General features: G+C 36.7%; 1 protein-coding gene across 1 annotated transcript in view; it reads left to right on the forward strand.

Annotated features, from left to right (window-relative positions):
* The first annotated feature begins 4,546 nt into the window (after positions 1 to 4,546).
* CAAP1 (caspase activity and apoptosis inhibitor 1) overlaps positions 4,547 to 15,609 on the forward strand; it is a 25,789-nt gene continuing 14,726 nt past the window's right edge. Inside the window, exons 1-3 of the mRNA XM_014532295.1 lie at positions 4,547 to 4,759; positions 5,775 to 5,859; positions 6,358 to 6,433. Coding sequence (XP_014387781.1) covers positions 4,691 to 4,759; positions 5,775 to 5,859; positions 6,358 to 6,433 — 230 coding nt within the window. The 5' untranslated portion in view covers positions 4,547 to 4,690. The remainder of the gene's footprint in view (positions 4,760 to 5,774; positions 5,860 to 6,357; positions 6,434 to 15,609) is intronic.

The following is a 15,609-nucleotide window of genomic DNA, read 5'->3' on the forward strand; positions in this document are numbered from 1 at the left end:
TGCGCCCCGCGCTCCCATGTTTCAAACTTCAGGTCCCTGAATTTGCGGGTGACGGACTGATTGTGCTTTTGGCTCCCTTCACCCCTGTGTTCTCCCCTCTCCCTAAAAAGTACGACTAGAGAGCCAGCCTTTACCGCCCGTGCCAGCCTGCCTTTCTCCACAGCTTCGCCTTTAACAGGTTGCTATGAACTCCGCATTGCAAGACGGGGAAACTGAGTCAGAGGTTAAGGACGTCTGCCCAGTCACAGTTGGTTACCAGCGTCTAGAATTGTGTCCAGTGTCTGACTACGTAAAGGACATGTTCTTTTTTAAAAGTAACATTTAATTTATATTTTATTTTTTTGAATATATTTTTATTGATTTTAGAGAGGAAGGAAGAGGGGGAGAGAGATAGAAACATCAGTAATGAGAGAATCATTGATTAGCTGCCTCCTGCAGCCCCCACTGGGGATCAAGCTCTGCAGCCCGGGCATGTGCCCTTGGCCAGAATCGAACCTGGGACCCTTCAGTCCGCAGGCCCACGCTCTAAGGGACATGTTCTTTATGTTCCATCGACCTGCCAAGATACCGCTGTTTTTAAGAAAATCGTTTCCTTAATAGTATATTATAAGGTGTGCACAAATACATACTTAAAACTTATACAACACAGAAATAAAGGGGAAAGCGTGGCAGGCGCTCTTTAAGCCTCCCTCCCCATTAATAGTTTGATACCCAGTCTCTTTATTAATTCTTACCAGACGTGTGTACTTAAATTTCTACATATAAGCCTTATTGTGACATCGCCCCCATTGAATTGGATAATACGGCTGCATTGTTGGGATGAGGGGCCTTTATATATGCAATTGCTTCTTTTTTAATGGCTGCCCGATATTTCATTGTATCTTTATTGATGAATATTTAGGTGTTCAGTTTTCTTGCTGTTGCAGAGATGATACAAAAGTGAACACCCTTGTACATGTGTCATGTGCAAGAATTACTTTTACTTTAGATTGGAGTCTCAGAAGTGAAATTGCTGGGTACCTCTTCTGGACATTTTATAATGAATAGAATCGTATTGCATGTGGTCTTTGGTGACTGGCTTCTTTCACTTAGCATGTTTTTTCAAAGTTCATACATGTTGATACTCATATCAGTACTTCCTTTTTATGGCTGAATAATATCACATTTGGTTATTCCGTTCGGCACTTTATGGACATTTGGATTGCTTCCACCTTTTGGCTATCCTATATAATAATCCTATATAATAAAAGGCTAATATGCAAATCGACTGAACAGCAGAACAATCGGTTGCTATGATGCACACTGACTACCAGGGGGCAGACGCTCAACGGAAGAGCTGCCCCCTGGTGGTCAGTGCGCTCCCACAGGGGGAGCGCAGCAGTGGTGGCGGGAGCTTCTCCCACCTCCACAGTAGCGCTAAGGATGTCCGACTGATGGCTTAGGCCCGCTCCCCCCCAAAAAAAGTGCACCAGGCCTCTAGTTATGAATAACGCTGCTATGAACATTTGTGTACGAGTTCTTTTTTAGTGGGGACATTTGTAATATTCTACCAGTATGTATATTTGCCATAGGTTTTGTAGTATAAATATGATTGGGTTAAGGAAATTTCAATTCCTAGTTCCATGAGGATTGTAGAGTTTTATCCAATGCTTTTATGGCATTCTGTTGAGATGATTACATAGTTTTCCTTCAGTTATAAGGTAATGTAATTTTATTGATATATTAACTAATATTGAACTATCCTTGCAGTCTTCGAGATACCTACTAGTAATTTGGTTTGTTGGTTTGGTTGTACTTGGCTTGAATTCAGTATTTTTACTTTTAATTCAGTCTATGTTCCTAAGTTAAAGCAGCCTGTGGGTTTTATTTTTCCTGTTATCTTCTCTGGTTTTGGTATCAAAATTCTGCTTGCCTCATGGATTGAGTTGAGAGCCTTTCCTTTTTTGTCCAAACTTGACTATTGACCTATACAGCTTACATCAATCTGTGTCTAGTAGGTTTTTTTTTTTTCTCTTAACTCTTATTTTCCAAATTCTATGATAGTTACAGATGTATTCAGTTTTCCCACACTCTCTAGATTCAATTTTGGACATCTTAAAATAGTTTCCATATCTTTAGTATTCTGTATCATGATGCTCAGATCAATAATGCTAAGTTGTAAACATTTGCATACAGAACTAAACCCTATTTCTAAGAAGTAAGTGTATTTGTGAAGGAAAAAAAGAAATTATGTTAGTCATATAGATAACATTTCAGAATTTCAAGAGTGCCATTATATTTATTGTGTATTGAGTTCCTATTTATTTATGTATTTATTTGTAACAGTTTATGGCAGGGGTGGGCAAACTTTTTGACTCGAGGGCCACAATGGGTTCTTAAACTGGACCGGAGGGCCGGAACAAAAGCATGGATGGAGTGTTTGTGTGAACTAATATAAATTCAAAGTAAACATCATTACATAAAAGGGTACGGTCTTTTTTTTTTTTTAGTTTTATTCATTTCAAACGGGCCGGATCCGGCCCGCGGGCCGTAGTTTGCCCACGGCTGGTTTATGGAAATATTCACAGACCATACAATCTACTCATTTCAAGTATGCAGTTCAGTTGTTTTGAGTAGTTGTGCAGTAATCACTACGTTCAATGTGAAAATATTTTTTACCCTCCCCCCCCAAAACAACACCCTATGTGTACATCTTAGCTGTTTCAAAGATGCACCCTCACTTTGTTCCCTCTCTAGGCAACTACTTATCTACTTTCTATCTCTATGGATTTATTGATTTTCCTGTTCTGGGCATTTTATAATGAATAGAGTCATATTGTATGTGGTCTTTTGTGACTGGCTTCTTTCACTTAGCTTGTTTTTTCAAAGTTCATACATGTTGATACACATATCAATACTTCTTTTTATGGCTGAATAATATCACATTTGGTTATTCCATTTGTCACTTAAGGACATTTGGATTGCTTCCACCTTTTGGCTATTATAAATAACGCTGGTATGAACATTTGTGTACCTGTTTTTTTGCATAAGTTTTTGTGCAGACGTGGTTACATTTATTTTGGATATATATCTAGGAATGGAATTGCTGGGTCACACAGCAACTTCTTGAGGAATTGCCAAACTGTTTTCCAAAGTGGCTGCACCATTTTATATTCCTACCAGCAATGTGTGAGGGTTCTAGTTTCTCTACATTCTTACTAACATTTGAAATATTTTGTAAGCCATTAGAACCAGAGTTGACCTCCTTTACTTTTTCAGTCTAATTATAGTATACTTCTAAGTAGGCTTTTTAAAAAACCACTTATTATTATTTTTAATTTTAATTTTTTTTTGTTAATCCTTACCCAAGAATATTTTTTCCATTGATTTTTATAGAGAGTGGAAGGGAGGGAGACAAAGAAAGATCAGTGTGAGAGAGACACATTGTTTGGTTGTTTCCTGCAACCCAGGTACATGCCCTTGACCAGGAATCGAACTAGTGACTTTCTGGTGTGCATGTTGATGCTCTAACCACTTAGCATACTGGCCAGGGCTAGAAACCGATTTTTAAACAATTTCATTGGAAAAGAAAAAGAAGAAATCTACCTGAGCAACATAATTTGGATTTTCCAAGGAAAATGACTTTTGAATTGCTATCTGCATTTGTTAGTCTTGGAAGGATAGTGTGTGTGTGGTATGCGAAATGGGGGTAGGGTAGATTGTTGTAGGCAGAAGAACAGTATGTACAGAAGTCCTGCCTGTATGAGGTGAAGGGAGAACAGGTTACATTTGCGTAATTCAAAGAAGTTTGTTGTTTTTGAAACACAAAGAATGAGCAGGAAGGACTAGCTAGACCATATTACCCTAAAAGCAGTAGGAAATCATTCAAAGGTTATAAATAGGAAAGATGAGTATTATGTACATTTTATAAAATCCATTCTGGCAACATTATACAAAACAGACTTATGTTCAGCAAATACACTTAAGTGGCTAGTGAAGTAATCTGGGCAAAAGGTAATGGTACCTTGGACCAGGATTATGGCAGTAGATTTGGAGAGACTGGATAGATTTGACAGAAGTGTCTTAAATTACTTGGCTACTTTGACTATGATTAAATTTTATGATAGTTTTAAAAGTGATAATAGCTCCTGGTAAGCAGTAATACATTACTGTATAATTGTGATTTGTAACATTTTTGCTGTTATCCTGTTTTCTATATCAATTTAAGAATAATGACAAGACATACATAAAACTTTTGGATGAATGGCCAACTGTAGGATTATTCCAATTATTTAGAAGACTAAAATTGTAGGAAATCATTCAATATTGAGTATATTTATGTGTCCTAAGATATTATCTCTTTACTTAATGAGATAATTGTGGTGTGGAGAGTAAGTTCAGAGAATACTGAGCAAATAATTTTTCTTTCCTATGGTTTTAGATAAATAATCTATGTAAACCAAGAATTTGGAAATATTTCATGAAGAATTTATTAAATGAATATGTGTGACGTTATGTACATATTCCATACACTGTAAGTAGTAGTATTTAATGGTTCTGGAATTTCCTTTAATTTTAGGAAGCCAAATATCTTTTACCAACTCTGGAAAAAGAATTATTCTTGGCAGAGCACAGTGATCTTGAAGAAGGTGGTCTGGACCTGACTGTGTCATTAAAACCAGTTAGTTTCTACATATCAGACAAAAAAGAAATGCTTCAGCAGTGCTTCTGTATCATCGGAGAGAAGAAGTTACAGAAAATGCTGCCTGACGTGTTAAAGGTACTTCATTACATATGTTACCAGACTATACACATATAAAGAAATTACACACCTTTTTTGTAGCAGTTGGCTTACTTAATGCAAATTATAATTGGATGTTTTCAACTAAAACAAGCTATTTAAAAACATATAGAAAAGGGAGTTTATATAAATGGCTTTGTGTATGTAAAAATTTGCCAAGGAAAAAAAAATGGGTGAATTTAGTGTGCTTAGGTAAGGAATTTATTGACCTTCTGGAAATAATTCTATTAAATGCAGGCATTGTTAGTAATTAAGTTAGAGGTATAATGATTCTTTCTGGTGCTTCAATGGGAAGGCAGAGGAGGGCTGGGGGAAGGGTAAGAGATCAACCCAAAGGACTTGTATGCATACATATAAGCATAACCAATGGACACAGCCACCAGGGGGGTGAGGGCATGTGCCGGGAGTGTGGGGGAGGCCAGGGGGAGGTCAATGGGGGGAAAAGGAGACTATTTGTAACACTTTAAATAAACAAACAAAAAAAGATAATACATTGCTGTGTAACAGTATTCAATGATGTTTGGTAGTGGCTTATATTTTATTAAATTTACAAATGTTTTCATGTATTTGTTTCTGAAAATTATTCAGAGTAATACATGCTATTCTAATTTTAGAATTGTAGAAATAGGGTTTGGACAAGTTAGGCTCAAAATCATATATGTAAGATAGAGAGCCAGGATTTGAATATTTAAACCTTTAGAAGAATTACCTGACATAAGTAGAATGCTGTTGATAATATCTGGGCTCCTGATTACTCTTTGGTTTGTTTTTTCCTGATAGCATGACTGTAAATTCTCATCAAGTTTTATAAATTATAATGTTCACATGTTAACTGTCAGTTTTTCAGATTTCATCCCAGGAAAGGATTTATGTGGCTTTTAATGTGTTTTATTGTAAAGTTTTGCTAACTGGACTTTCTAGTGATTGCTGCTTCCTAGTTTACATTGCCATTATATTACATAAATGCATTTTTAAAAATGTCATTGTTTTTTAGAACTGTTCAGTAGAAGAAATTAAAAAATTATGCCAAGAACAGTTAGAACTCCTATCTGAAAAAAAAATATTGAAGATTCTTGAGGGTAAGAATACATATTTCTCCATTCTAATAACTTTTTAGTTAATACTATGTTCAGAATAAATCCTGAGGTGTTCTTTTTCTTACTTGAATATTACTTTAATTTTATTATTGGGTAATCATTGAAAAGTATTTGTACTTCTGTTTGTTCAGAGAAATATAGTTTACATACCAGAATAGCATTTCAAGAATAGACTTTTTAATGTACATGTGGTTTTTCCATCTCAAGAGTATAGGTAAGAGCATAAGTTTGTATACAGTAATAAAATGAAATAAAAAATGTTTACCCAAAATACTATAAAATTGGTTTTTGAGAAAGCAAAGTTTTTTCCTAAAATATTTTATTTTCTGCTTTATAATCTCATTGTTCTTAGTTACCTATAAACTTTAAAGTTCTTTGATCTTCATCATGTTTAAAGATGACACTTTTTATGTAATGATTAAAATTAAATTATTGTGACATTTTATAAGCATGCTTTCAATAGTTTGTTTCATTTATAAGGTGACAATGGTATGGACTCTGATATGGAAGAGGAGGCAGATGATGGCTCGAAGAAGGGATCTGATTTAGTCAGTCAGTAAGTTAAAACTTTTTCATTTTAAAGTGTTTTTGTTACTCCTTTGGTGAGTTGTTACCTGAAGAATGATTATTTTTCTGTGTATTATATAATTAAACAGTGTAGAAAGATTGATTTACTTTACTTGTAATGATTGGTTTCTTTTGGTGTATATAAGGATGAAGTTTATTGCTGTCAGGATTAAAGTGATTTTTTTAAATAGCTACTCAAGATACAGAACAACAGCAATGTCAACTTGAAGCAGAATCACATCTCTCATTTGGAATTTGAATAGTGATACCCACTATTTGTTAAGTACTTACTCTATCAGTCATTATGTTAATGACTTAGAACATTATTTCACTGAATTCTTCTTCATACCTATTAACATTAGGCAGTAATAGCCTCATCTCACAGATACGATAATCAGGTGATTTATTTTATATAGATATGTATTTGGATTATCTATAATAATAGAAGCATAATATCCTAATGAGACTGGATGTCCTTCTGGACAACCTTCCGGACGACTTTCCGGATGAAGCCGGGGCTGCGAGGGTAGCCCAGGCCCCGGGTGCCAGAGGGAAGCCGGTGCCAGCAGCTGGGGGAAGGAAGGCCTACTCTTGCATGAAATTTGTGCGTCAGGCCTCTAGTTATGATATAAGATCCCTAAAGTTTTGGAACACTGACTAATCAAGAAACAGCATGCTAATTTTTTTTCTAGATAATTCTGTGCTGTCACTACTAATTTTAGCATCTGTTGATGATTTTTGACTAAAGCAATTATTTTTTGGTAAATGCCAAAGACTGACTTGTATCTCTCTTTGCAAAGGTAGTGGCACAAATAAGAGTTTACCAGTGGCAGTAGCATAAATAAGTAGTACATAGTTAACCTGAAATCTTGAGTATTTTGTCATCTCTAATAAAATATTACAGGGCGAGTATTACCAAAAAAGGACAATTTCATTTCCTGTTATAACTTCTAGCCTCCAGAACTGTAAGAAATAAATTTCTGTTGTGTAAGCCCGTGGCAGCCCTACCAAACTAATTTTACACATATACACATTTCTGGTGAAATTTCCTACCCAAACTTTTTATTTTGGAAAAATTTTAAACTTACATGAAAGTTGAAATATTGATATAATGACTATCCATATACTCTCCACCTAGATTCATCAACAGTAACATTTTCTGTTTTTGCTTTCTCTTTGTATATTTCTCATTTTTCCCCTCAGAGCATTTGTATTAGTTTGCTAGGACTTCTGTAGCAAATTCCATAGACTGGTTGGCTTAAACAACAGAAATTTACTTTCTCACAGTTTTAGAGGCCTGAAGTTCAAGATCAAGGTACTGGCATGGTTCCTTTCTTCTGAGGCCTCTCTCCTTGGCTAGCAGATAGCCATCTTCTTTCTGCCTCTTCACGTGGATGTCCTGTGTGTGTGCGGCCCTGCCTGATATCTCTCCCTGTGCCCCAATCTCTTATAAGGACACCAGTCAGATGGATTAGGGCCCACCATGATGCCTTATTTTAGTTTAATTACCACTGTAAAGGGTGTGTCTCCAAAACAGTCACCTTCTGAGGTACTAAGGTCAGAGCTTGAATATTGGAATTTTGAGGTGGGGGGAAACACAGTTCAGCCCATACACCATTTAAAAGTAAGTTGTAGATGTCATAAAATTTCATGCCTAAACAACTCATTATGCACTTCCTAAAAATAAGGACAGTCTCCCACAAGATCATCACTCATAAGAAAATAAACAGTAATTAAAATGATGTCATCGAATGTATTGTCATGTAAAATTTCCCCAATTACTAAAACAATTATAGTATATTTATTTATTTTAATTAATTAAGTGGTTGATTCTGGTCCAGGATCCATTTAGAGTTCATGTGTTCCATTTGACTGTTAATATCAATATCACAAAGCTGAGTTTAAAGGAAAGATTTAGATCAGTGATGGCGAACCTATGACACGTGTGTCAGAGGTGACACGCGAACTCATTTTTTTGGTTGATTTTTCTTTGTTAAATGGCATTTAAATATATAAAATAAATATCAAAAATATAAGTCTTTGTTTTACTATGGTTGCAAATATCAAAAAATTTCTATATATGACACGGCACCAGAGTTAAGTTAGGGTTTTTCAAAATGCTGACACGCCGAGCTCAAAAGGTTCGCCATCACTGGGTTAGATACATTTTGTGACTAGTCCAGGAACTTAGTACAGATCTTAAAGGAATTAGAAAATTAACAAACCAAAAGGAAATTGGGAAATGAAACATGAAGGTAAACATTAAAACTAAAGAAATAGAAAACAGAAAGGATAAACAAATCCATTAACTTGGTCTTTGTAAAAACTAGAACATAGATAAACTCTTGGATCTAGGTAAGGCAGCAGTTTTCAGCCAGTGTGCCGCAAGAAATTTTAAAGCATGAGATACCTGACTACTTAGTCAGGGGCACAGACCTCTTTTCCCTTAGATGGTCAGATAAAACTGCTAACACAACAATGACAACATCTAACACAACAATAGCCGTTCAGTGTGAATGAGTCAAAATTATACCTATTTTTTTGGTCAGAATTTTAGTAATTAGTTTATGTGTGTCATGAGATGATAAAAAGGTTAAAAATTGCTGAGTTAAGGAAATAAGTGGAGAGCAATTTAATTGAGATCAGGAAGGAAGAAGGAGACATGTGTGAATCTAACTAGTTCACCTGAAGTAAGCAAATGTCTAAGTTTATAAAACAATATATAGGTATTCTAAAATCTTTAGTGTCAGTGATTTTGTAGTGTTTTAAAATTTTTAGGTATTGTGACAAGATTTGCAAATGTTACAGATTATCACAGTTGCTTAACAAAAATAACAATTTTAAGTTAATACTGTGATATGGAGGCCTGGGTTTAGGTGCTATCTCCATTTGTAGATGTGCTGCTGGAAAATAAGTTTTATTGTAGCTAAAATAGCACTAAAAATGAGAACAGGTATTAACTTGGCCTATAATGCAAGGTGATTATGCTCTTAGGAATATGTTTATAATGAAATTTAAGTCTTGAATAGCACAATAAAATAATCAGGATTGAAGTTTTATGTATAAAGAATAAAAATACAAACACTTTAGGGAAATCTTAGCAATATTTCAGAATTGCTCTAATAACTTTTTATGAATTTTAAATTAATACGCTTTTAGTAAGTGATACTGAGGGAGATGTCAGTAGAAGTAAAGCTGTATTTCCCAACAGATAATAAGCAGTGTTGAGATAATGTCACAGTTCTAGAAGATACAGAAATTTTAAAATCCGGGTTCTCAAAATAAAGCACACCGCAGAGCAGGAGTGTCCTGAAACCACTGTTCCTAGTCACTGCTACTTTCTTAGCAGAGGATGGATATGTTCTAAAATATTCATTCAATGCCAATTTTGGATGGTTAACTTTTTAAAAAATTAGATATTCCTAAATAGGTCTTAGGAATTTTAAGTAACACATATAAATTGAACCATTTCATGTTCACTAGACTATTGAAATAGCAAATAAAATTTCACAGAGAATTGTTTTGTGAAGTGAAAAAATTTTGGGTAGGGATTATTTTTAAATCTCCATTTAATTATCCGTTTTGTAAATCTGAAATGTCAGTGCTTTTGCTTAAAATGGCATGCATGAGTATTCTTAAAATATCAGTGGTTGAAAAGAGCAAGTTGGTGTCATTTAAAACAAGTTACTACTTACAATGTGCTGGTTATTAGTTACAATATACTAGATTTTAATGATTTGTAATAGTTATGTTTCTTACGTGGTCTACAAGTTATTTCACCATTTAAAATGAGTAGCTTGCTGTTTACTGCTGTTTATAGTAAGTTTAGGCACTTTAGAGATGTTAAAATGAAAGAACAGCATAGTTCATTAAGATGTTTATTCTTGAAAATAATGGGCTATTCCTCTGGCTTGATCATTGTCTGACTGAGAGCAAGAACTAGGATTTGGGTTTATGACCACTATTCTATTGCTGAACCTGGCAGTAATACATGGTAGAGCTCTGATGCTGTTTGTTTATTAAAAAGCCAGTGATTAACACTGCATTAGTTTTCCTATTGAGCTATCATGATACAGCTGCTTGCCACCTTTTGTTTTTAATAAGGATAAAACCTCCATGTTCTCTTTGTTGAATTAGGGCTGTCCAAGGGGTTCAGCTCAGCTATCTGTAGAGTACTAAGGATTTGGTTTGTTTCCACAAGTAACATATATTACTTGAATATCTAAATATAAGTAACTTTCAAAGGGGCTATGGCATTCAGCCAAATGCTAAACTCTCAGTAACTGTCAGTGAATTTTGGAACAAACTGCTATTATTAAACTTAAGTGGAATAAAATATTTGAATAGAAGTTACTGTGCTCTGGAAAATTGGGTTAATGGGTAGCATAAGTCTACAGTACTGATTTAAGTAAGCATTTTTATCAGTGGATACAAAAATGGGCCTCAGATAGACCCGACACCTGGGCTTGCTGGGAATGATACACTTCAGAAATTCACCCTGGGATTCACCCAGCTCACTTACCCACTCTGGAATTTATGGTGTTTTGTACTAGTTATTTGTTTGTTTGTTCGTTTGTTTAACTCTGTTAGGGAAATTTTCAATGTACGATGAACCCTTGCATATCTATCACCCACCCACTATGTCCCTTCTCATATTCTATCCTCCCAATTTCTGCCAAATTGATAACTTTGAAGCAAATCTTGACCTACTTAGTTTAAATGTTAAGCAGATAGGAATCTCTAGAACAGTGATGGTGAACCTTTTGAGCTCAGCGTGTCAGCATTTTGAAAAACCCTAACTTTGGTGCTGTGTCACATATAGAAATTTTTTGGTATTTGCAACCATAGTAAAACAAAGACTTATATTTTTGATATTTATTATATATATTTGAATGCCATTTAAAAAAGAAAAATCAACCAAAAAGAGTTCGCGTGTCATCTGACACGCATGTCATAGGTTCGCCATCACTGCTCTAGAACATCCCTTAGAAGGGAAGGGAGTGAGCTTCTTCGGTTTTAGATGGGATCTTCGTGTGAACTGCAGCCGTGCTCCCCAGGGGGACTTTGAGGGACTGAGGAAGCATTGTTTTGTAACTGCCCCCCCCACCCCCCACACACACACAAAGTTTGTATGCTTTATATTACAGAAACCTGATTTTGAAAGTATCTCATCATTTTCTGTCAGCGTATTGTTTCATCCTGCTGCTCAAGCACTGGGTTGGATGTTAGCTGGCATTTTTCCTTTTTTTTCTGCTATTCCCTCATCACTTTTTGAAGTTGAAATATTTTTTAACACTTACCTGACTCATTGTAGTAATTGCCCTTACTGTTTCACTTGAAAAATAAATTCACTAATGTTCACAACGCACTAAACTTGTTAGTTCTCTAATCCTCCTGTGTACTTCTCTCACCTTTTGAACTGTTTGCTTACCAAGAGTCACTCATGTTTGTTTCCAATTCAATTATCTTAGTTGCATAATTTTAGTTAAATGTATGGACTGATGAAGTATCTATATGACAGAGGAAAGTTGAATGATTTGGAAAAACTCAAAGAGGCGTTTCTAAAAAGTTGTCACTTAGCTGTGGGATAAGCAACAATAAAATTTGGGGGCACATAGTATAAATACAGAGGGCTATTTTTTTAACTCATATTTTTGCAATTTAAATAAGCCCAAACTGGAAATGGCTTATGTGAGTAGGGTGAGACTGAGCTTTTTTCTATGGATTCATATTAAAAGTAAGGCTGCGGTCCAGTCGGCTTGACTTAGTGGTTGAGCGCCCACTTATGAACCAGTAGTCACAGTTTGATTTCAGGTCAGGGCACATGCCCACGTTGCAGGCTTGATCCCCAGTGTGGGGCGTGCAGGAGGCAGCTGATCAATGGTTCTCTCTCATCATTGATGTTTCTATCTCTCCCTCTCCCTTCCTCTCTGAAATCAATAAAATACACACGCGCGCACGCACACACACACACAATTTATTTATTTATTTTAAAAAATTAAAATGGAAAGAATCTGGCTAGTTTGGTCCTGTTTCTTTATCCTTCTGTTTAGGTATCCTCCCAGTATTTATCATTAACAAAAAATTGACTTTCTTTTTCTGTTTAGAAAATTTTTTTAAACCTGTAGTAATTCACATGTGGTTCTTAAGTTCTGCAGATCTCCTCAGTGTATTATTCTGAGTTAAAAAACAAATTCATTGAGTCATAGAAAGGATCAAGAGTGGAACTATATTTGAGGTAAAATAAAGAAATTTGGACTGATACTGGTTTGAGCACTTAAATTCCAGAGATCGGTATAGGACTCACTTATATTTCAAGGCCAAGATTGTAAATTAAGCTTCTTTAAGAAGGAGCAGTGCAGGTTAGAGAAGGGAATTAGAAAAATAAAAAATGAGGTTTTTTGTTTTTTTTTCTTAATGGAAAGAGGTACAAAATATCATTGCAAGATTCTTAACCAAAACCAGAATTAGCAGTGTCCCCTCTCTTCCCCCTTTCTCTCTCTCACTTCTCTCTCTCCAGTTGTTATAAAATTCTTATGTCGTTTTAAACTGTTTTATTGAAATATTATTTAAATATAATTTTTTTTAAATTTTCCTAACTCTAACACCTAGTTTGTCTTATCATCTAGAGGTAAATTTTATAAAATTTTTCATAAAACTAGCAAAAAAATACTTCATATGTACATGTAGCTTTCTTACACTTTTTAAGACATTTCCTTTTTTTGTATATATCTTGCCTTTCACGCTTTTTGACGAAGATCTTTAAATTGTATTAGAGAAATCTGAATGTTGTATATAATTGTAGTTTCAAAGTCTGCATCTTGGAAAAATTAACTAGATTTTAAAGTTCCAAACTATTTTCTGAAATTTTTTTCAACTTCAGATAATACTGGTATAAAATCATCTACTGTTTCACTTTTTAGACACAAGGTGGTGCACTGGACTTACTGTCTGAAATTCTATTGATGAGTTTCTTCAACAGCCTTCAGATAAAACAGAACATTGTAAAAGTTCACTTTGGGCACTAAAGTAAATTATTTATGAAAGCAGAGAATTTTTATAGAGGGATTTAGTTTTATTTGATGGGAATCCAAGGGACTTTCACAGAGAAAATAAAATAATGTATAAAATAATTCATTTTGCTACACTATTAAAACTTTTTGTTTGGAAATAATTTCAGTCTTATTAAAATGTCACGAGGATAAGACTACTATAAGAAACATTCATATACTCTTTATCTAGGTTTACCTATCATTAACATTTTATCCTATTTGCACACCTTCTCTTTATATAGGTGTGTTTTTTCCTGAAATATTTGAGGCTAAGTTACATACTTTACTCCTAAATACTACAGTGTGCTTTTCCTAAGGATGGTGGTATTCTGTTTTATATAGCCACAATATAGTGTAACTGTAGTTAATTCAACTTCAGTATTTCAACATTGGTACAGTACTTTTATCCAATCTACCATTGGTATTTTAATTTGTCATTTGACTTAGTAAATGTCCTTTACAATGTTTTCCCCTTCTAGTTCAGTAGTCTCATGTCAAATATAACGATTAATTTTTATGATTCTTTATCCTCCTTTATCCTGGGATGTTTCCACAGCCTCTCTTTGTCTTTTATAACATTGATCTTTAATCAATGTTTTCATTTTGGGTTATACATTCTCAGCTAGAATATTGCATGGGTGATGTGTCCTTAGTGTATTTCATATGCTCATGGTCTTTTTTAACGGTAATGTTACAGTATGTTTTTGTTCAAATCATTTTTTGTAAATTCAGTTGTATATGTTTAGAAGAAGAATTCAGTGTCCATCATGACTGTGTAAGAACAAACATTTCCTCTTAAAGGAAGATATGTAGATTAATGCTTTCATTAGGTAAAATCTAATTTGACGATAAGGTTTGAGGTAGTACATTTTAACTTTATTCTTTAGAAAGTTCTTAATCCTATCTAATAATAGACAAACATGGTAATTGACCGTACCTTCGCTATGCTTCCCATTGGCTAATCAGCATGATATGCAAATTAACCACCAACAAAGATGGCGGCTAATTTGCATACTGCAGGCAGGGCGGGACAGCGCAGCCACCAGCGTGAGAGCCGCCATCCAGGCCCCCGTGTGCAACCCCAGAAGCCGCCTGTCTGCCGCCAGTGATCGGATCTGATCCAGGGCCGCAGGCCGGCCCCAGAAGCCCCAGAAGCCGGTGATCAGGGGGAGATGGGGGTCCCCTGCCCAAGCCTGACACATCTGGTGGAGGTGTCAGGCCTGGGCAAGGGGCTGATCCTGCGATCGGAGGACGATGGTGGTCGACGCCTCTGGCCAAGGTGTCAGGCCTGGGCAGGGGGCGGAGCCGGCAATCAGAGGGGTCTGGGGGTCCCCTGCCCAGACCTGACACCTTGGCAAAACGCGTCAGGCCTGGGCGGAGGTGCCGAGCCGGCGATCAGAGGGAGATGGGGGTCCCCTGCCCAGGCCTGACACCTTGGCGAAAGGCGTCAGGCCTGGGCGAGGGGCCGATCTGGTGATTGGAGGGGTCTGGGGGTCCCCTGCCCAGGCCTGACGCCTCTGGCTGAGGCATCAGGGCTGGGCGAGGGGCCGATCCTGTGATCGAAGGGTGATGTGAGTCGACGCCTCTGGCCGAGGCGTCAGGCCTGGGCAAGGGGCCAATCTGGCTATGGGAGGGTGATGGGAGTCGACGCCTCTGGCCGTGGTGTCAGGCCTGGGTGAGGGCGGAGCCGGTGATCGGGGGGAGATGGGGGTTCCCTGCCCAGGCCTGAAGCCTGGGCCAGAGGCGTCAGGCCTGGGCCAGGGGGGCCAAGCTGGTGATTGGTGTGAACTACAGAGGAAACACCTTTCTGACCGCTCATTGGCTAAGCTCCCTGTATGCCACTGGTAATATTCTTAGTAACTTAGGTAATAAGAATCCAAAAAGGTGATCTAGGGTTTTTCACCACACTCCTGGCAAAAAAAACGAAGGTCCGCTGCTGGAGGGCTAAGAAATGTCATATCCGGCCCTCGCCAGTTTGGCTCAGTGGATAATGCCTCGGCCTGCCCACTGCTGGGTCTGGGTTCAATTCTGACCAAGGGCATGTACCTAGGTTGCAGGCTCCTCCCTGGCTGGGGCCCAGGTCAGGGCTCATGCAGGAGGCAACCAATCAAAG

Source organism: Myotis brandtii, unplaced genomic scaffold (genome assembly GCF_000412655.1).
Source record: "Myotis brandtii unplaced genomic scaffold, ASM41265v1 scaffold871, whole genome shotgun sequence".
Taxonomy (NCBI): domain Eukaryota; kingdom Metazoa; phylum Chordata; class Mammalia; order Chiroptera; family Vespertilionidae; genus Myotis; species Myotis brandtii.